Source organism: Ranitomeya variabilis, chromosome 6, assembly GCF_051348905.1.
Source record: "Ranitomeya variabilis isolate aRanVar5 chromosome 6, aRanVar5.hap1, whole genome shotgun sequence".
NCBI classification, from domain to species: Eukaryota; Metazoa; Chordata; class Amphibia; order Anura; family Dendrobatidae; genus Ranitomeya; species Ranitomeya variabilis.
This window is the reverse complement of record NC_135237.1, coordinates 198,390,446-198,413,401: the sequence shown is the minus strand read 5'-3', so window position 1 is coordinate 198,413,401 and position 22,956 is coordinate 198,390,446. Positions and strand designations below refer to the sequence as shown.

Here is a 22,956-nt window from a genome sequence, read left to right as displayed (position 1 = left end):
CCCAGTTTTGTATTTTCACAAGGGTAACAGGATAAATTAGACCCCAAAAGTTGTTGTCCAATTTGTCCTGAGTACGCTGATACCCCATATGTCGGGGGGAACCACTGTTTGGGCGCATGACAGAGCTCGGAAGGGAAGGAGCGCCATTTGGAATGCAGCCTTAAATGGATTGGTCTGCAGGCGTCACGTTGCATTTGCAGAGCCCCTGATGTACCCAAACAGTACAAACCCCCCACAAGTGACCCCATATTGGAAACTAGACCTCCCAAGGAACTTATCTAGATGTGTTGTGAGAACTTTGAACCCCCAAGTGTTTCACTACAGTTTATAATGCAGAGCTGTGAAAATAAAACATCTTTTTTTTCCCACAAAAATGATTTTTAGCCCCCCAAATTTTTATTTTCCTAAGGATAACAAGAGAACTTGGACCCCAGAAGTTGTTGTTCAATTTGTCCCGAGTACGCTGATAACACATATGTTGGGGTAAACCCCTTTTTGGGCGCACGGGAGAGCTCGGAAGGGAAGGAGCACTGTTTTACTTTTTCAACGCAGAATTGGCTGGAATTGAGATTGGACGCCATGTCGCGCTTGGAGAGCCCCTGATGTGCCTGGACAGTGGAAACCCCCCAATTCTACCTGAAACCCTAACCCAAACACACCCCTAACCCTAATCCCAACGGTAACCCTAACCACACCCCTAGCCCTGACACACCCATAATTCTAATCCCAACCCTAATCCAAACGTAAATGTAATCCAAACCCTAACCCTAACTTTAGCCCCAACCCTAACTTTAGCCCCAACCCTAACTTTACCTCCAACCCTAGCCCTAACCCTAACCCTACCCCTAACCCTAACCCTAAACGTGACTGAAATACGTGGCACTGAAATACGTGGCACTGAAATACGTGGCACTGAAATACGTGGCACTGAAATACGTGATACGTGGCACTTAAATACGTGGCACTGAAACACGTGGCACTGAAATACGTGGCACTGAAATACGTGATACGTGGCACTGAAATACATGGCACTGAAATACGTGGCACTGAAATACGTGGCACTGAAATACGTGGCACTGAAATACGTGGCACTATGACTGTCAGAAAATGTTCATTAAACGGTTAGGGGTAGAGTTAGGGTTAGGGTTTGGATCCCTTTATCACCTTGATGGTGGTGGGTGGCTTTTCAGTGTGTTTTCTGTTTTTTTCGATAAAAATGCATGCGTTTTTAACGCAAACAAACGCATGTGCTTAAAAACGCAAGAAAATACTGCAGGTTGTATTTCTGAAAATGAACGCATGCAGAAAAAACCCGCATGCGTTTGAAAACGCGACCAAACGCGTACAAAAAAACCGCATGCGTTTTCAATGTTAAATATAGGGAAAAAACGCATGCGTTTTTTTGTGCAAAAAACGCTGCAGACAAAAACGCAAGTGTGAAACCAGCGACGCTTTTTATAGCAAAAAAGTTTTTGCATCTCCACATTTTGAGACCTATAATTTTTCCACATTTGCTCCACAGAGTCATGTGAGGTCTTGTTTTTTGCGGGACGAGTTGACGTTTTTATTGGTAACATTTTCGGACACGTGACCGTTTTTGATCGCTTTTTATTCCGATTTTTGTGAGGCAGAATGACCAAAAACCTGCTATTCATGAATTTCTTTTGGGAGAGGCGTTTATACCGTTCCGGGTTTGGTAAAATTGATAAAGCAGTTTTATTCTTCGGGTCAGTATGATTACAGCGATATCTCATTTATATCATTTTTTTTATGTTTTGGCGCTTTTATACGATAAAAACTATTTTATAGAAAAAATAATTATTTTGGTATCGCTTTATTCTCAGGACTATAACTTTTTTAATTTTTTGCTGATGATGCTGTATGGCGGCTTGTTTTTTGCGGGACAAGATGACGTTTTCAGTGGTACCATGGATATTTATATCAGTCTTTTTGATCGCGTGTTATTCCACTTTTTGTTCGGCGGTATGGTAATAAAGCGTTGTTTTTTGCCTCGTTTTTTTTTTTTTTTTTCTTACGGTGTTTACTGAAGGGGTTAACTAGTGTGGCAGTTTTATAGGTTGGGTCGTTACGGACGTGGCGATACTAAATATGTGTACTTTTATTGTTTTTTTTTTTTAATTTAGATAAAGAAATGTATTTATGGGAATAATATTTTTTTTTTTTTTTCATTATTTTGGAATATTTTTTTTTTTTTTTTTTTTACACATTTGGAAATTTTTTTTTTTACTTTTTTACTTTGCCCCAGGGGGGGACAATACAGATCGGTGATCTGCCAGTTTGCATAGCACTCTGACAGATCACCGATCTGCGAGAAGTGCAGGCTGCTTCACAGTGCCTGCTCTGAGCAGGCGTCTGTGAAGCCACCTCCCTCCCTGCAGGACCCGGATCCGCGGCCATCTTGGATCCGGGTCTGGAGCAGGCAGGGAGGGAGGTAAGACCCTCGCAGCAACGCGATCACATCGCGTTGCTGCGGGGGGCTCAGGGAAGCCCGCAGGGAGCCCCCTCCCTGCGCGATGCTTCCCTGCACCGCCGGCACATCGCGATCATGTTTGATCGCGGTGTGCCGGGGGTTAATGTGCCGGGGGCGGTCCGTGACCGCTCCTGGCACATAGTGCCGGATGTCAGCTGCGATATGCAGCCGACACCCGGCCGCGATCGGCCGCGCTCCCCCCGTGAGCGCGGCCGATCGGCTATGACGTACTATCCCGTCGGCGGTCATACGGGCCCACCCCACCTCGACGGGATAGTACGTCAAATGTCAGGAAGGGGTTAAACAGGGTGACGAATGGAAAACTGCATTTAATACGCCCGAAGGCCATTTTGAATACCTGGTGATGCCTTTCGGGCTTTCTAATGCTCCTTCTGTATTTCAGTCCTTCATGCATGACATTTTCCGCAATTATCTTGATAAATTCTTGATTGTGTATTTGGATGATATTTTGATTTTTTCAAATGATTGGGAGTCTCATGTGAAGCAGGCCAGAATGGTATTCCAGATCCTTCGTGATAATGCTCTATTTGTGAAGGGGTCTAAGTGCCTATTTGGAGTTCAGAAGGTCTCTTTTTTGGGGTTTATTTTTTCTCCTTCATCTATAGAAATGGATCCTGTTAAGGTCCAAGCCATTCATGACTGGATTCAACCCACATCTGTGAAGAGCCTTCAGAAATTTTTGGGCTTTGCTAATTTTTATCGCCGTTTCATTGCCAACTTCTCTAGTGTGGATAAGCCCCTGACCGATTTGACGAAGAAAGGCGCTGATGTGACAGATTGGTCCTCTGAGGCTGTTGAGGCCTTTCAGGAGCTTAAGCGCCGATTTACTTCTGCCCCTGTCTTGCGTCAGCCGGATGTGTCTCTTCCTTTTCAGGTTGAGGTTGACGCTTCTGAGATTGGGGCAGGGGCCGTTTTGTCACAGAGGAATTCTGATGGTTCCTTGATGAAACCATGTGCCTTCTTTTCCCGAAAGTTTTCGTCTGCGGAACGCAATTATGATGTCGGCAATCGGGAGTTGTTGGCCATGAAGTGGGCATTTGAGGAGTGGCGACATTGGCTTGAGGGAGCCAAGCACCGCATTGTGGTCTTGACCGATCATAAGAATTTGATTTACCTCGAGTCGGCCAAGCGGCTGAACCCTAGACAGGCTCGATGGTGCCTGTTTTTCTCCCGTTTCGATTTTGTGGTTTCATATCTTCCGGGATCTAAGAATGTTAAAGCGGATGCCCTCTCTAGGAGTTTTTTGCCTGATTCTCCTGGAGTTCTTGAGCCGGTTGGCATTCTTAGGGAAGGGGTGATTCTTTCTGCCATCTCCCCTGATTTACGGCGGGTGCTTCAGGAATTTCAGGCTGATAAACCTGACCGCTGTCCTGTGCGGAAGCTGTTTGTTCCTGATAGATGGACAAGTAAGGTAATTTCTGAGGTCCATAGTTCGGTGTTGGCCGGTCATCCTGGGATTTTTGGTACCAGAGATTTGGTGGCTAGGTCCTTTTGGTGGCCTTCCTTGTCGCGGGATGTGCGTTCTTTTGTGCAGTCCTGTGGGACTTGTGCCCGGGCTAAGCCTTGCTGTTCCCACGCTAGTGGGTTGCTTTTCCCTTTGCCTGTCCCTGAGAGGCCCTGGATGCATATTTCCATGGATTTTATTTCGGATGTTCCTGTGTCCCAGAGGATGTCTGTTATCTGGGTGGTTTGTGACCGGTTCTCTAAAATGGCCAATTGGGACCTTTGCCTAAATTGCCTTCCTCCTCTGATTTGGTTCCATTGTTTTTTCAGCATGTGGTTCGTTTGCATGGCATTCCGGAAAATATTGTGTCTGACAGAGGTTCCCAGTTTGTTTCCAGGTTTTGGCGGGCCTTTTGTGCTAGGATGGGCATTAATTTGTCTTTTTCTTCGGCGTTCCATCCTCAGACAAATGGCCAAACTGAGCGAACTAATCAAACCTTGGAAACCTATTTGAGATGCTTTGTGTCTGCTGATCAGGATGATTGGGTGGCTTTCTTGCCGTTGGCCGAGTTTGCCCTTAATAATCGGGCCAGTTCAGCTACTTTGGTTTCGCCTTTTTTTTGTAATTTTGGTTTCCATCCTCGTTTTTCTTCAGGGCAGGTTGAGCCTTCTGATTGTCCTGGTGTAGTTTCTGTGATGGACAGGTTACAGCAGGTTTGGATTCATGTGGTAGACAATTTGACGTTGTCTCAGGAAAAGGCTCAGCGTTTTGCTAACCGCCGTCGGTGTGTTGGTCCTCGGCTTCGTGTGGGGGATTTAGTCTGGTTATCTTCTTGTCATGTTCCTATGAAGGTTTCTTCCCCTAAGTTCAAGCCTCTTTTTATTGGTCCTTATAAGATCTCTGACATTATCAATCCAGTGTCTTTTCGTTTGGCCCTTCCAGCCTCTTTTGCCATCCACAATGTTTTCCATAAATCTTTGTTGCGGAGATATGTGGTACCCGTTGTTCCCTCTGTTGATCCTCCTGCCCCAGTGTTGGTTGAGGGGGAGTTGGAATATGTGGTTGAAAAAATTTTGGATTCTCGTTTTTCGAGGCGGAGGCTTCAGTATCTTGTTAAGTGAAAGGGTTATGGCCAGGAGGATAATTCTTGGGTGGTTGCCTCCGATGTCCATGCTGCCGATTTGGTTCGTGCTTTTCACTTGGCTCGTCCTGATCGGCCTGGGGGCTCTGGTGAGGGTTCGGTGACCCCTCCTCAAGGGGGGGTACTGTTATGAATTCCGCTCTTGGGCTCCCTCCGGTGGTTGTAAGTAGCACTTTTTTGAATTCTGCTCTTGGGCTCCCTCCTGTGGTTTTGAGTGGTATAGCTGCTTCTTGGATTTAGCATTAGCAGCTGCTTCCACTGATCGTCTTTCTGCTTGGCTATTTTAGTCTGGCCTTATCTCTCAATCAATGCCAGTTGTCAATTGTTCCTGCTTGGAGCCACTGCTCTTTTGGATTTCCCTGACACTCTGTCCAGTTCAGCAAAGATAAGTCCTTGCTTGTCCTTTTGCAGTCCACTTGTTGAGGACTTTATTGTTCAGCAAATTCTATGTTTTGCTCATTTGTCCAGCGTATCAGTATGGATCTATTCAGCTAAGCTGGAAGCTCTGGGCTGCAGATTTTGCCCTCCACACCTTTAGTCAGGTGTGGAGATTTTTGCATATCTCCGTGGTGGACTTTTTCTAGTTTTTATTACTGACCGCACAGTGTTCTTTCCTTACTATCTATTTAGCTAGAAGTGGCCTCCTTTGCTAAATCTTGTTTCATACTACGTATGTCATTTCCTTCTCCTCTCACAGTCAATATTTGTGGAGGGCTGTCCTATCCTTTGGGGATTTTCTCTGAGGCAAGATAGCTTTCCTGTTTCTACCTTTAGGGGTAGCTAGTTCTCCGGCTGTGACGAGGTGTCCAGGGAGTGACAGGAACATCCCACGGCTACTGCTAGTGTGTTAAGATAAGGAACTGCGGTCTGTATAGTTACCACCTGCTCAGAGATAGACGCATGTCGCTCCTAAATGACCAGTCCATAACAGTCCTGCTTTTCCCCTTCTGAGCATGCCCAGGGTAAGACCTCTCATTGGAGATCAGGGGTCACATGCTCAGGTACTGCAGCAGCTCCCATTGGTCCTCTAGGAAGGTCCTGAAGTTGCTCAGGTACTGTAGCAGCTCCCATTCGTCCTCTAGGAAGGTCCTGAAGTTGCTGCAGCTATAAAAGGTTTGCATGGCCGTATGGCCATGCTCTAGTATTAACCTAAGTTATGAGCTCAGCGACAGTGTGGTCATGCATGCATGTGGTCAGGGTTCGGCTGAAATAAGCCCCTAGAATACCGGCACCTCCGGTGAGGAGTTTTGTGTGTGATATGCTGACTGCATGACCACTGTTGGCTCTATTAGGTAGCTGTTCCTCTGTGAGGTTAACAGGGCACAGCATTCTCTTTCTCAAGCGAATCTGTGAAGTAACAGAGTTCGCTTATACCGCCATAAAGTACTGTCTTTTACTAGCAGCAGGTTCTCTCCTGCACGGTGGACCCCGGGTTGCAAACGCACCTACTACTCAATATATATATACCGTATTTTCCGGCATATAAGATGACTTTTTAACCCCTGAAAATCATCTCAAAAGTCAGGGGTCGTCTTATACACTGGGTATGGCATGTGCAGGGAGCGGTCCTGTATGGTTACCATGATCTGGAGGAGAGAAGACTCCTTCAGGCCCTGGGATCCATATTCATGTAAAAAAAAGAATAAAAATAAAAAATATGGGATATACTTACCCTCCGACGGCCCGTGGCTCTCAGCGGTGCAAGCGGCGGCCTCCGTTCCTAAGGATGCATTGAGCGAAGGACCTTTGATGACGTCGCCAAACTTTTGGAATCTCCGGTCCTGGTACCTGAGTCACATGAGGCCATGGAGGTGTCACGAGTGAGATCTAAGTCCTGGACCGCTCGTACACTCAAGGTCTGTCATGTTTGCCAGCTGTCTTTTACTAGCAGCAGGTTCTCTCCTGCACGGTGGACCCCGGGTTGCGAATGCACCTACTACTCAATATATATATATACTCGGTGCGTTCCGCCAATCCTAACAGTATGTCATCTCCTCCTATATATAGTATATACATGTATGTCATCTCCTCCTGTATATAGTATATGCCAGTATGTCATCTCCACTGGATAAAGTATATATCTGTATGTCATCTCCTCCTGTATATAGTATGCACCTGTGTGTCATCTGCTCCTGTATATAGTATATACCTGTGTGTCAACTGCTCCTGTATATAGTATATACCTATGTGTCATCTCCTCATGTACATAGTATATATCTGTATGTCATCTCCTCCTATATATACACTTTGTTCCAAATTATTATGCAAATTGGATTTAAGTGTCATAAAGATTTAATTGTTTTGTTTTTCAAAGAAACTCGTGGATGGTATTGTGTCTCAGGGCTCAATGGATCACTGAAATCAATCTTATACACATGGGATAATTAGTTTTCCAGGTGATTCTAATTAAAGGAAAACTACTTAAAAATGATGTTCCAAGTTATTAAGCAGGTCATAGTTTTCAAGTAACATGGGAAAGAAAAAGGATCACTCTGTGTTACGGCTAGCAGAACGCACCAAATAAATAGAGATGTTTTTATTGATATTGGTGCGTTCGCAGCCCGGGGTCCACCATGCAGGAGTACCTGCTGCTAGCAACAGCGGCACGATATGGCGGTATGGACTAACTCAGTTACTTCACCGAGTAGTCGTGAAAGAAAAGCACTGTGCCCTGTTAGGCTTCACAGAGGCACAGGCTAACTGCCCACACAGAGAGCAGTCAGGTCACGCATGCACACAAAACTCCTCGCCGGAGGTGCCAGCATTCTAGGGGCTTATTTCAGCCGGGTCCCTGAACACATTCAAACACAAACTCCTCGCCGGAGGTGCCAGCATTCTAGGGGCTTATTTCAGCCGGGTACCTGAACACATACTCTCGTGACCACACTGGCGCAAAGCACTTAACAAGGAACAATACTAGCGCATGGCCGTACGGTCATACGAACCTTAAATAGCTGCAGCACGTACAGCACCTTCCTAGAAGGACCAATGAGAAGCTACACCAGAGCGTGAGCACCTACAGGATGTTCCTGAAGGAGCCAATGACCTTAGCTGCAGTATCAGATCATGTGACCCTCGATCTCCACTGAGAGATCTTACTCTGGGCATGCTCAGAACGAGCAAAGCAGGACTTAGACCCAGAAGCGTCTGCTCGCCGCTGCCCAGCACCGACTTCAATGGCAGAAGCAGGAAAAGCAGCAGTAACTCTTAGCACAGAGTCAGACTGAGCGAGACGCTGGGACCGACGTCTCCGCTGAGCAGGCTCCACTGTGGCAGGAGAAGAATGGGAGACCGCAGCGGAGATGGACCGAGATTCCCCCTGTGCAGAGGAGGGAACTCGACCCCTAACATTACCCTCCCTCCTAGGGCCTCGCTACATTTGAAGGCAGCAATGAGCTACGGAGCCCGAATGCGCTCAGCAGGCTCCCAGGACCTATCCTCAGGACCGTAACCCTTCCAGTCCACCAAATAAAAGTTTTTGCCATGAACCACCTTGTACCCCAAAATAGCGTTCACCTCGTAATCATCCGTAGACGAACCCGATGTCCCGGCAGATGACTCAGAAAACCGGGACATGTATACAGGCTTAAGGAGGGACACATGAAAGGTGTCGGTGATACCTAGGCGTGGAGGAAGAGCTAGACGCTAGACCACAGGATTAACCTGTTCGAGGACCTTGAAGGGACCCAAGTAGCGAGGAGCAAACTTAGTGGACTCAACACGCTGCCTGATGTTACGGGTGGAGAGCCACACTAAATCGCCGGGAGCAAAGGTTGGAGCGGGGCGCCGATGTGCATCGGCGGAAGACCTCATTCTTTCTTTGGAGGCCCAAATGGCATCCTGAGTGCGGTCCCAAATGTCCCGTGCCTCCACTGCCCAGTCTGCCACCCTGGAGTCGGCGGAAGACACGGGCATGGGCACAGGTACCCGCGGATGCTGACCATAATTAAGGAGTAATGGTGTCTGTCCAGTGGAGTCGGCTACAGTGTTGTTCAGTGCAAACTCTGCCCACGATAGCAAGGATGCCCAGTCATCCTGCCTGGCTGAGACAAAATGTCGCAGATATGTGACCAAGGTCTGGTTGGCCCTCTCTACCAACCCATTCGTCTCGGGATGATAAGCAGAAGAGAGATTTAACTCAATACTGAGAAGATTACAAAGCTCTCTCCAGAACCGAGACGCAAACTGTTGACCCCGGTCACTGACAATTTTGTCTGGCATACCGTGTAAGTGGAAGATGTGTTTAATAAACAACGCTGCCAAGGCCGGTGCAGAAGGTAGCCGTGGAAGCGGCACCAAGTGCACCATTTTAGAAAAATGATCGGTGATAACCCAAATGACGGTACAGCCACGAGACTTAGGCAAACCCACCACAAAGTCCATCCCGACCATCTCCCAGGGCCTATCTGCCACCGGCAGAGGATACAATAACCCAGCTGGCCGTTGTCGAGGAGACTTAATTTTGGCGCAGGAGACACACGCCCGAACATAGTCTGCGACATCACGAGCCATATGCGGCCACCAGTATGTCCTCGCCAGTAACTCAGATGTCCTTTTGGAACCAAAATGTCCACCCACCCTGGACGAGTGTGCCCAAGAGAGAACCTCCGGTCGCAAACCGGATGGTACAAAAGTCTTGCCCGGAGGCACAGACTCTAGCGAAACCGGGGCCACAGTTCTCAGGCTCTCGGTGGGGACAATAAGCCGAGGCTCCTCTTCCTCCTCCACAGATAACACAACGGAGCGAGAGAAAGCGTCGGCACGAATGTTCTTCTCCCCAGAAAGGAAATGGAGGGTGAAATGAAACCGGGAGAAGAACAAGGACCATCTGGCCTGGCGAGAATTTAACCGCTGGGCTGTCTGCAGGTACACCAAATTTTTGTGACCTGTGTAGACTTGGAAGGGAAAACGAGCTCCCTCCAAGAGATGTCTCCACTCTGAGAATGCCAACTATATGGCTAGCAACTCCCTGTCCCCGATGGAATAATTCCTCTCTGCTGGTGAGAAGGTCTTAGAAAAGAAGAAGCAAGGATGCTTCCGACCTTGAGCATCCTTTTGGAAGAGGACTGCTCCAGCACCAACAGATGAGGCATCAACCTCCATGATAAATGGCCTATCTACATCGGGGTGATGTAGGATGGGAGCGCTAGCGAAGTGAGACTTTCTGGAGTTAAAGGCCTTGGAGACCTCCACAGACCACAATTTGGGATTTGCTCCCTTCTTGGTGAGGGCAACCAAGGGAGCTACCAAAGTCGAGAAGTGCGGAATAAACTGACGATAATAATTTATGAACCCCATAAAGAGCTGCACCGCCGCTTTAAGAGAATGGGGTTCCTGCCAGTCCATCACAGCCTGTAGTTTGGCTGGATCCATGGCCAATCCCTGGGCGGAGATGATATAGCCCAGGAAAGGTAAGGACTCCTGCTCAAACACACACTTCTCCAACTTGGCATAGAGGAAGTTTGCCCAAAGGAGGTCGAAGACTTTGCAAACATCTCTCCGGTGGGAGTCAATATCTGGAGAGTAGATGAGAATATCATCCAGATAGACTACGACCGAGGTGGTGAGCATATCCCGGAAGATGTCGTTCACAAAGTCTTGGAAAACGGCAGGGGCATTACAGAGCCCGAAGGGCATCACCAGACATTCATAGTGCCCATCCCTGGTGTTAAAAGCCGTCTTCCATTCGTCCCCCTCACGGATGCGAATCAGGTTGTAAGCACCCCGCAGATCTAGTTTAGCAAACACCCTTGCTCCCCGAAGCCTATCGAAGAGCTCAGATATCAGGGGCAAAGGGTACTTATTCTTAACGGTGATGGCGTTAAGACCCCTGTAGTCTATGCATGGACGCAGTTCCCCATTCTTCTGCACGAAGAAGAACCCAGCCCCAGCAGGTGACACTGACTTCCTGATGAACACTCTTGCAAAATTCTCTTGAATGTACTGAGACATTGCTTCCGTCTCCGGGAGAGATAACGGATAAACTCGACCCCGAGGAGGCTCAGCACCATGCAAGAGATCAATAGGACAGTCATAGGGGCGATGGGGCGAAAGGGTCTCCGCCGCCTTTTTGGAGAACACGTCCACATAAGACCAATACTGCTTGGGGAGAGAGGATAGATCTGCGGTTACCTCTGTAGTAGCAACCTGAACACACTCCCTCTGACACCTACCCCCACAAGATTCACCCCATCCCTAAATTCTGCCTGAGGACCACTCGATATGAGGAGAGTGGTACCTTAACCAAGGTATCCCCAACAGGACCTCATCAATTCCCTCAGGAATCACAAGCAGAGATATAATCTCCTGATGGGATGGCGACATGGACAGAGTAAAAGGGATGGTCTGGTGTGTTATCTGTGAGATAATAGAAAAACAAGACGTGCACTCTGGAAGTCGTATGGTAGGTGCTGGTTGAACCCGAAGAGATAACTTTAGAAGAAAACAACCGCACTCAAAGTGTAGATTTGCGTCATAAGTGTAAGGAATTTAATAGGGACACCACAGTGATACAATCAATTGTTCAAGTATTGCAGAGGTAGGTATTGTGGAGGTAACGTTTCGACCCGTACGTGGGCCTTTGTCAAACCTCACTGAAAGGTACAGAAACAAAAATTAGAAACATGCATGAAACAAAAACTATACATACGTAGCTAGTCAGATAAGAAAGTACAAGAATGCATGAGACAAAAATAAAAATCATACACATGTGGCTAGTCAAATAAGAGAGTATACACAGGAGAGCCCCATATAATATCACAATATATACAATATATACATAGTATGTACACAAAGAGCCCCGTGAGATGCGGGAGCAATGGCAGAGAATTACTGCCCAGCAAGGAGGCAAAAGCCAAGGAGGAGGGCCTCGTGGATAAACATAGTCTGATTGAAAAAATGCAAGTCTGGATATAAGACAATACATGAGTATATGTTATAAACAGATGCTATAAACAGTTTTAATGCAGAGTGTAATGCATACCTGACCTTCAAGAAGGAAGAGAAGAAAGCAACGTGGAACGCGATGGCTCCTGAGGAGAGCAGAGAAAATAGTAAGGAGACAATAATCGTAGATAGGGAGGGCTATAAATAGGGGTGCAGCGGCACAATAGTAGAAGAACTTGATGATAGCAGAAAGGCCAGTAATACAGGGTGAAGTGGATATGTCTCTGAGGCTGGAGAGCTAGGAAATAAGGAAGGAAAAGCAGAGAGGGGTATAGATAAGGGCACTGCAGCACAATAGTGGAACACTGAATAATGGCAAAAGGTCAAAATAAAGTGCACATACCACTGGAACAGGATAACTAGGAGATCCGGAACGGCACGGATGCAGGGTAAAGTCCCTGGAAGAGCTGAAGCGCAAATGAAGGAAGGGGGGAAAAAAGTTGAAAATGACAAGCCACTGGGAAGAATGGAGAAGCGTCTGTGCATGAAATACCTGTGGGTCCAATGTCCAGGTATGGCGCCTAGGGTGTGCGCAGGGAGACAGTGGCTGTCATAGATATAGGTCTGGTACAGGAAATGGATGGGGCGTGGGGGGAAGGGCGGCAGTGACGTGCAGGGCGGCAAATGATGGTGGAACGCATGGTGGAGCGCAGGGGGCGGGCGCATGCGCTGTACGGAGTGGATGGTAACTGTGAGGATGACGTGGGAAACAGGGCGGTGAGCGCACAGGGGAGGGGCCAGGGTGGAGCGCAGAATGGAGCGCAGAGAGCAGGGACATGCGCGGTGTGCGGCGCCTCTGAGAGCACAGAAAGCCAGGCAGTTATGGCATATCACTGCGTAATGTGCGGCGCATGCGCAGTGTGCGGCGCCTCTGAGAGCCCAGTGAGCCGGTGTTGGGCCAGGCAGTGACGGCATATCGAGGGGAGGGGCCAAGCGATGCAAGCATAGGATGCGTGATGTAGGATGGGAAATGGAAGGGGTGAATGAAGAGAAGGAGATAAAATGAGAAAGAATAGGGTAAAAAGGACAATGAGGGTAAAGGAAAAATGGTCGAGGTACTAGAGAGGGTAAAGGAAGAGGAGGGCATACTGGGGAAAGGAAGAAAGGGAGGAGAGTAAAGGAATGAGAACCATGGAATGAATGAAGGAAATTGAAGGATGAAGATGAGGTGGAGGGAAAAATAAAAATACAGAACTGGGAAGAATAGAGGATAAGACTAGAAAAATAGATATAACAAGAATTGAAGAGTAAAAGATGAAAAAATGAAAAAATGAAAAAATATACGGTAAAAAATTATAAAAATAAAGTCCAGAGGTAATAAATAAATAATAATGAAAAATGGACAATGAATGAAAATAATTGATTAATGTCGAACAATATAAAAATAAAGGTAAAAAATAAATAATAAATAATAAAAATAAAGTCCAGAGATGAAAAATAGATGATAAATAATAATGAAAAATGGAAAATGAATAAAAATAAATATAAATAAAAATAAAAATAAATATAAATAAATAATAAATGTCGAACAATAATGAAATGAAAAAATGATAAGTGAAAAGTATGAAAAGGTGGTAATAAATGATGGAAATGAGTATGAAAAGATGGAACAGTATACAAATATGAAAAATGAAAGAGATGAAATAAAGATAGAAAATAAAAATAAATATGAAGTATATATAAAAATAAATATAAAAATAAAAATAGAAAGAAATAAAAAATAAAAAATATAAAAAGTAAATAAAAATAAAAATAAAAAGAATAAAAAACAAAAAACAAAAAAACAAAACAAAAAACAAAAAACAAAAAAGTAAAAAAATATAAAAATAAAAACTAAAGACAAAAAACAAAAAATAATAAAAAATAAAAATATATGAAAAAATATCAAAATAAAAATGAAAATAAAGGATCTGGGTACTTACCCCAGTGAAATACCGAAGGGCAATATTCAAGCTACCTGCAAGTAGGGGATAGGTTAGTGAAGTAAGAATAGAGAAGGTCAGCATACTCACACCTGCAAAAGATAGTAGAACATAGTGAACAAAATGTACAATATACACAAGCGTCATATGGAATAGCAGGAGACTCAGCAGGAAATCAGGGGGTCACCTTATGCAGAAATATGGGATGATACAAGTCAGATTAGATCAAGTTCCCTATTGAGACCTTTAGGTGTTAGTGTCTGTAAGGTAAAAATCCAATAGGATTCACGTTGACGTAGTAGTTTTATGTGGTCCCCACCACGTCTGGGGCGCTCAACCTGCTCTAACACCTGGAAGCGTAGCTGGGACACTGAGTGATTAGCCGCTAAGAAGTGATGTGGGAGGGGGAGCCAGGTTTTTTTGCACCTAATGGTGGACTTATGGCTAGAGATACGTTCGCGAATGTGTTGCGTGGTCTCTCCCACGTAGAGAAGCCCACATGGGCATTTGACGGCATAAACAACGTTCTTAGATTCACAGGTGAAAAATCCTCTAATAGGGATTTGTTTGCCAGAATGTGGATGGGTAATAGTGTTGGATTTAATTACATTGGAGCAACATGCACAATTAAGGCATGGATACGTGCCACGCCTCTCGGTGCCCAAGAAGGTCTGGCGTGGTGGCCTAAGGGAGCTACCTATGTCAGCCTTTACGATACGGTCCCTGATATTGTTGGGCCTGCGTTTGCACATGAGTGGCGGTACTTGGAATGCCTCAATATGTGGGTATGCATTGTGCAATAGGGGCCAGTGGCTGCGAATGATGTTGTAGATCAAGGGCATGACAGGGTGGTGGGTGTGTACAAAGGGAACCCGCTCTGGTTTAGTTGTTTTTTTGAAATTCAAGGGTGGGTCAAGAGCTAACTGTTTCTCTTTGGCAAGTAAACTGCTAGGGTAGTGTCTAGCTGCAAATTTGAGGGACATGTTATCCAGACGGGTGGGTAGTACATCTGAATTGGACACAATCCGTGCCACTCGTTTAAACTGTGACCGGGGTAGGCTGTTTTTAGTTGATAGTGGGTGACAACTCTGGTAATGTAAAAGGCTGTTGGTATCGGTGGGTTTTGAAAAGAGGTCCGTGCTGAGTTTTCCAGTAGGACTTCTGATGATCATGGTATCCAGAAATGAAATTTGAGATGTGCTGAAGTTCAATGTGAATTGGAGTTCAGCGCGGACTGAATTGAGCTGTTCAGAGAAAGCCATAAGGGAATCTAGTGGGCCCGTCCATAGACAAAAAACGTCATCTATGTAGCGGAGCCAGCAGAGACTGTGGGACCGAAACAAGAGATTGTTGTACACATACTCCTTTTCGAAGGAATCCATATACGTATTGGCGTAGGCAGGGGCCACGTTGGCACCCATGGCAGTACCTTGGGTTTGGAGATAATATTGATCACCAAATAAAAAGAAATTATTTCGTAAAATCAAGGACAATAGGTCAATGCAGAACTGTTTAGAGTGGTGTGAAAATGCAGACTGCTCAAGAAGATCACCGACTGCTGCTATACCTAGATCGTGTTTAATGGAGGTATACAGACTTTTAACGTCAAATGTAACCAAGATACAATCCGGCGGGGTGGTGGCAAACTGCTTTAAAATTTGAAGGAAATGGCCCGTATCGAGGATGAAGGATCTCATATTTTTGGTAAGAGGAGTGAGGATTTTCTCCAAATAAATTGAGATGGGAGCCAATATGGAATCAGTTGACGCGACTATTGGTCGGCCAGGTGGGTTGATGAGTGATTTATGTATTTTGGGTAATGTGTAAATGACTGGAGTGACCGGATGAGGGTTGGTGAGAAAATGACTGGTTTTGGAGTCAAGAATGTTAAGAGCCTGGTACTTCTGAAGAATATTATTGATCTGTAGTTTGATGTTGGGAGTTGGATCAGAGGAAATTCTTTGATATGTGGTGGTATCTGATAGTTGTCTCAGTATTTCTGCCGAATAATCAGCTGTGTTCTGAACAACAATAGCCCCACCTTTATCGGCCGGCTTGATGGTAATTTTTTTATTAGACCTAAGTGACTCAATGGCCTGTTTCTCGACTGGGGAAATATTGCTATGGGTAGGAAGACCACCCAGGCGGTGTTGCTCTAGTATGGTATTGATGTCCCTTTGGATCAGGTCAATATAGGCCTCGGTGGCATGATTGGTACGTGGTGGATTATAGGTACTGGTAGAACGCAATCCCAAATTGATGATACTCAGTTCGGGAATAGGATCCGCCACAGTCGTGGAGGTCCTATTTCCAGCGGAGTCTTGTGGCAGTCCAAAATGAGTCTTAAGGCGGAGACTACGGTAGAACCGTTGCAGATCCTGGGTCAATTTGAACTTGTCCCATGTCGGGGTAGGGCAAAAGGATAAGCCCTTTTGTAAAGCTAATAGTTCGGCGGGACTCAGGGTGTAGGATGAAATGTTGATGACTGAGTTAGGGGCCTTACCTGTGACCTCGTAGTCATGCGTTCTCGGTTTCCTGGTGGCCCTCCTTGTCGGTCGCCTCCGGGGCGGATGTTGGGTCTCAGGTTGGGTCGTCCAGATAAAAAACGATTCTGTGGACCACTTGTGGAACTGTCGCTGTCTGAGCTGTAGGGCCCATATTGTCGAGGACCACTGTAACCTCGCCTGGTGTGCGTAGATGAAGAGTCGTTCCATCTGTAGACTCGGCCCGAGGCGTAGTCCTCTGAGTCCCGTTGGAACTTGGATCTTTTTTTGTCTTGTAGATACTTGCGGTGTTCGTCTATCGATTTGTCGGTTTTAGTCTTCAGGGAGCTCCAGTCTGTGGCTGTAAGTGTAGTGGATAACTGTTCCTCAATGGCAGTCAATTTATCTTCAGATTCGGTGATAGCTGTTTGAAGGAAGTCGATAGTTAGTAGAATAATATCCAATGAGCACTTATTCAGGATCTTCTGAAATTTTTCACAAAAATCTGGTTTATCAGAAAATAGTGTGGGTCTAAGATGGCTGCGGAGACCACGTGGGATCCTGCTGAGTCTATAGTATTCAGCTAATGTAACTGAGTGTAGGTCAAACGAAGTCAACCTCCTTCGCTCACGCTCGTAATCCTTGGTACGGAGTTCTTGGGGTGGAGTCTTCAGGAATTCACCTGAGTTGGTCACTTTGCCGAGTATCCTGGTAGCGGCAGTATCATCGAAGGCAAAGGTATCAGTAGACATTGGGGGCGCAGGTGCGAACGTCCACAGGATAAAGCAATAGAAAAACAAGACGTGCACTCTGGAAGTCGTATGGTAGGTGCTGGTTGAACCCGAAGAGATAACTTTAGAAGAAAACAACCGCACTCAAAGTGTAGATTTGCGTCATAAGTGTAAGGAATTTAATAGGGACACCACAGTGATACAATCAATTGTTCAAGTATTGCAGAGGTAGGTATTGTGGAGGTAACGTTTCGACCCGTACGTGGGCCTTTGTCAAACCTCACTGAAAGGTACAGAAACAAAAATTAGAAACATGCATGAAACAAAAACTATACATACGTAGCTAGTCAGATAAGAAAGTACAAGAATGCATGAGACAAAAATAAAAATCATACACATGTGGCTAGTCAAATAAGAGAGTATACACAGGAGAGCCCCATATAATATCACAATATATACAATATATACATAGTATGTACACAAAGAGCCCCGTGAGATGCGGGAGCAATGGCAGAGAATTACTGCCCAGCAAGGAGGCAAAAGCCAAGGAGGAGGGCCTCGTGGATAAACATAGTCTGATTGAAAAAATGCAAGTCTGGATATAAGACAATACATGAGTATATGTTATAAACAGATGCTATAAACAGTTTTAATGCAGAGTGTAATGCATACCTGACCTTCAAGAAGGAAGAGAAGAAAGCAACGTGGAACGCGATGGCTCCTGAGGAGAGCAGAGAAAATAGTAAGGAGACAATAATCGTAGATAGGGAGGGCTATAAATAGGGGTGCAGCGGCACAATAGTAGAAGAACTTGATGATAGCAGAAAGGCCAGTAATACAGGGTGAAGTGGATATGTCTCTGAGGCTGGAGAGCTAGGAAATAAGGAAGGAAAAGCAGAGAGGGGTATAGATAAGGGCACTGCAGCACAATAGTGGAACACTGAATAATGGCAAAAGGTCAAAATAAAGTGCACATACCACTGGAACAGGATAACTAGGAGATCCGGAACGGCACGGATGCAGGGTAAAGTCCCTGGAAGAGCTGAAGCGCAAATGAAGGAAGGGGGGAAAAAAGTTGAAAATGACAAGCCACTGGGAAGAATGGAGAAGCGTCTGTGCATGAAATACCTGTGGGTCCAATGTCCAGGTATGGCGCCTAGGGTGTGCGCAGGGAGACAGTGGCTGTCATAGATATAGGTCCGGTACAGGAAATGGATGGGGCGTGGGGGGAAGGGCGGCAGTGACGTGCAGGGCGGCAAATGATGGTGGAACGCATGGTGGAGCGCAGGGGGCGGGCGCATGCGCTGTACGGAGTGGATGGTAACTGTGAGGATGACGTGGGAAACAGGGCGGTGAGCGCACAGGGGAGGGGCCAGGGTGGAGCGCAGAATGGAGCGCAGAGAGCAAGGACATGCGCGGTGTGCGGCGCCTCTGAGAGCACAGAAAGCCAGGCAGTTATGGCATATCACTGCGTAATGTGCGGCGCATGCGCAGTGTGCGGCGCCTCTGAGAGCCCAGTGAGCCGGTGTTGGGCCAGGCAGTGACGGCATATCGAGGGGAGGGGCCAAGCGATGCAAGCATAGGATGCGTGATGTAGGATGGGAAATGGAAGGGGTGAATGAAGAGAAGGAGATAAAATGAGAAAGAATAGGGTAAAAAGGACAATGAGGGTAAAGGAAAAATGGTCGAGGTACTAGAGAGGGTAAAGGAAGAGGAGGGCATACTGGGGAAAGGAAGAAAGGGAGGAGAGTAAAGGAATGAGAACCATGGAATGAATGAAGGAAATTGAAGGATGAAGATGAGGTGGAGGGAAAAATAAAAATACAGAACTGGGAAGAATAGAGGATAAGACTAGAAAAATAGATATAACAAGAATTGAAGAGTAAAAGATGAAAAAATGAAAAAATGAAAAAATATACGGTAAAAAATTATAAAAATAAAGTCCAGAGGTAATAAATAAATAATAATGAAAAATGGACAATGAATGAAAATAATTGATTAATGTCGAACAATATAAAAATAAAGGTAAAAAATAAATAATAAATAATAAAAATAAAGTCCAGAGATGAAAAATAGATGATAAATAATAATGAAAAATGGAAAATGAATAAAAATAAATATAAATAAAAATAAAAATAAATATAAATAAATAATAAATGTCGAACAATAATGAAATGAAAAAATGATAAGTGAAAAGTATGAAAAGGTGGTAATAAATGATGGAAATGAGTATGAAAAGATGGAACAGTATACAAATATGAAAAATGAAAGAGATGAAATAAAGATAGAAAATAAAAATAAATATGAAGTATATATAAAAATAAATATAAAAATAAAAATAGAAATAAATAAAAAATAAAAAATAAAATATAAAAAGTAAATAAAAATAAAAATAAAAAGAATAAAAAACAAAAAACAAAAAACAAAACAAAAAACAAAAAACAAAAAAGTAAAAAAATATAAAAATAAAAACTAAAGACAAAAAACAAAAAATAATAAAAAATAAAAATATATGAAAAAATATCAAAATAAAAATGAAAATAAAGGATCTGGGTACTTACCCCAGTGAAATACCGAAGGGCAATATTCAAGCTACCTGCAAGTAGGGGATAGGTTAGTGAAGTAAGAATAGAGAAGGTCAGCATACTCACACCTGCAAAAGATAGTAGAACATAGTGAACAAAATGTACAATATACACAAGCGTCATATGGAATAGCAGGAGACTCAGCAGGAAATCAGGGGGTCACCTTATGCAGAAATATGGGATGATACAAGTCAGATTAGATCAAGTTCCCTATTGAGACCTTTAGGTGTTAGTGTCTGTAAGGTAAAAATCCAATAGGATTCACGTTGACGTAGTAGTTTTATGTGGTCCCCACCACGTCTGGGGCGCTCAACCTGCTCTAACACCTGGAAGCGTAGCTGGGACACTGAGTGATTAGCCGCTAAGAAGTGATGTGGGAGGGGGAGCCAGGTTTTTTTGCACCTAATGGTGGACTTATGGCTAGAGATACGTTCGCGAATGTGTTGCGTGGTCTCTCCCACGTAGAGAAGCCCACATGGGCATTTGACGGCATAAACAACGTTCTTAGATTCACAGGTGAAAAATCCTCTAATAGGGATTTGTTTGCCAGAATGTGGATGGGTAATAGTGTTGGATTTAATTACATTGGAGCAACATGCACAATTAAGGCATGGATACGTGTCACGCCTCTCGGTGCCCAAGAAGGTCTGGCGTGGTGGCCTAAGGGAGCTACCTATGTCAGCCTTTACGATACGGTCCCTGATATTGTTGGGCCTGCGTTTGCACATGAGTGGCGGTACTTGGAATGCCTCAATATGTGGGTATGCATTGTGCAATAGGGGCCAGTGGCTGCGAATGATGTTGTAGATCAAGGGCATGACAGGGTGGTGGGTGTGTACAAAGGGAACCCGCTCTGGTTTAGTTGTTTTTTTGAAATTCAAGGGTGGGTCAAGAGCTAACTGTTTCTCTTTGGCAAGTAAACTGCTAGGGTAGTGTCTAGCTGCAAATTTGAGGGACATGTTATCCAGACGGGTGGGTAGTACATCTGAATTGGACACAATCCGTGCCACTCGTTTAAACTGTGACCGGGGTAGGCTGTTTTTAGTTGATAGTGGGTGACAACTCTGGTAATGTAAAAGGCTGTTGGTATCGGTGGGTTTTGAAAAGAGGTCCGTGCTGAGTTTTCCAGTAGGACTTCTGATGATCATGGTATCCAGAAATGAAATTTGAGATGTGCTGAAGTTCAATGTGAATTGGAGTTCAGCGCGGACTGAATTGAGCTGTTCAGAGAAAGCCATAAGGGAATCTAGTGGGCCCGTCCATAGACAAAAAACGTCATCTATGTAGCGGAGCCAGCAGAGACTGTGGGACCGAAACAAGAGATTGTTGTACACATACTCCTTTTCGAAGGAATCCATATACGTATTGGCGTAGGCAGGGGCCACGTTGGCACCCATGGCAGTACCTTGGGTTTGGAGATAATATTGATCACCAAATAAAAAGAAATTATTTCGTAAAATCAAGGACAATAGGTCAATGCAGAACTGTTTAGAGTGGTGTGAAAATGCAGACTGCTCAAGAAGATCACCGACTGCTGCTATACCTAGATCGTGTTTAATGGAGGTATACAGACTTTTAACGTCAAATGTAACCAAGATACAATCCGGCGGGGTGGTGGCAAACTGCTTTAAAATTTGAAGGAAATGGCCCGTATCGAGGATGAAGGATCTCATATTTTTGGTAAGAGGAGTGAGGATTTTCTCCAAATAAATTGAGATGGGAGCCAATATGGAATCAGTTGACGCGACTATTGGTCGGCCAGGTGGATTGATGAGTGATATATGTATTTTGGGTAATGTGTAAATGACTGGAGTGACCGGATGAGGGTCCCAGGATCTGCAACGGTTCTACCGTAGTCTCCGCCTTAAGACTCATTTTGGACTGCCACAAGACTCCGCTGGAAATAGGACCTCCACGACTGTGGCGGATCCTATTCCCGAACTGAGTATCATCAATTTGGGATTGCGTTCTACCAGTACCTATAATCCACCACGTACCAATCATGCCACCGAGGCCTATATTGACCTGATCCAAAGGGACATCAATACCATACTAGAGCAACACCGCCTGGGTGGTCTTCCTACCCATAGCAATATTTCCCCAGTCGAGAAACAGGCCATTGAGTCACTTAGGTCTAATAAAAAAATTACCATCAAGCCGGCCGATAAAGGTGGGGCTATTGTTGTTCAGAACACAGCTGATTATTCGGCAGAAATACTGAGACAACTATCAGATACCACCACATATCAAAGAATTTCCTCTGATCCAACTCCCAACATCAAACTACAGATCAATAATATTCTTCAGAAGTACCAGGCTCTTAACATTCTTGACTCCAAAACCAGTCATTTTCTCACCAACCCTCATCCGGTCACTCCAGTCATTTACACATTACCCAAAATACATAAATCACTCATCAATCCACCTGGCCGACCAATAGTCGCGTCAACTGATTCCATATTGGCTCCCATCTCAATTTATTTGGAGAAAATCCTCACTCCTCTTACCAAAAATATGAGATCCTTCATCCTCGATACGGGCCATTTCCTTCAAATTTTAAAGCAGTTTGCCACCACCCCGCCAGATTGTATCTTGGTTACATTTGACGTTAAAAGTCTGTATACCTCCATTAAACACGATCTAGGTATAGCAGCAGTCGGTGATCTTCTTGAGCAGTCTGCATTTTCACACCACTCTAAACAGTTCTGCATTGACCTATTGTCCTTGATTTTACGAAATAATTTCTTTTTATTTGGTGATCAATATTATCTCCAAACCCAAGGTACTGCCATGGGTGCCAACGTGGCCCCTGCCTACGCCAATACGTATATGGATTCCTTCGAAAAGGAGTATGTGTACAACAATCTCTTGTTTCGGTCCCACAGTCTCTGCTGGCTCCGCTACATAGATGACGTTTTTTGTCTATGGACGGGCCCACTAGATTCCCTTATGGCTTTCTCTGAACAGCTCAATTCAGTCCGCGCTGAACTCCAATTCACATTGAACTTCAGCACATCTCAAATTTCATTTCTGGATACCATGATCATCAGAAGTCCTACTGGAAAACTCAGCACGGACCTCTTTTCAAAACCCACCGATACCAACAGCCTTTTACATTACCAGAGTTGTCACCCACTATCAACTAAAAACAGCCTACCCCGGTCACAGTTTAAACGAGTGGCACGGATTGTGT

The 22,956-nt window shown here is 45.0% G+C and overlaps 2 protein-coding genes across 2 annotated transcripts in view; both read right to left on the bottom strand.

The window, feature by feature from the left end:
• LOC143783246 (polycystin-1-like protein 1) overlaps positions 1–22,956 on the bottom strand; it is a 149,569-nt gene that overhangs the window by 19,674 nt on the left and 106,939 nt on the right. The window lies entirely within an intron of this gene.
• LOC143782193 (uncharacterized) lies at positions 13,952–18,549 on the bottom strand. The gene is made up of 2 exons (XM_077269386.1): positions 16,468–18,549; positions 13,952–13,999 (listed from the first exon to the last, which is right to left on the bottom strand). The coding sequence occupies exons 1-2, from the start codon at positions 17,197–17,199 to the stop codon at positions 13,991–13,993; spliced, it is 741 nt and encodes a 246-aa protein (XP_077125501.1). The 5' UTR covers positions 17,200–18,549; the 3' UTR covers positions 13,952–13,990.

Coding starts and splice junctions, on each gene's coding strand:
- LOC143782193 (XM_077269386.1), bottom strand. CDS start 17,199: ATGTCTACTGATACCTTTGCCTTCGATGATACTGCCGCTACCAGGATA.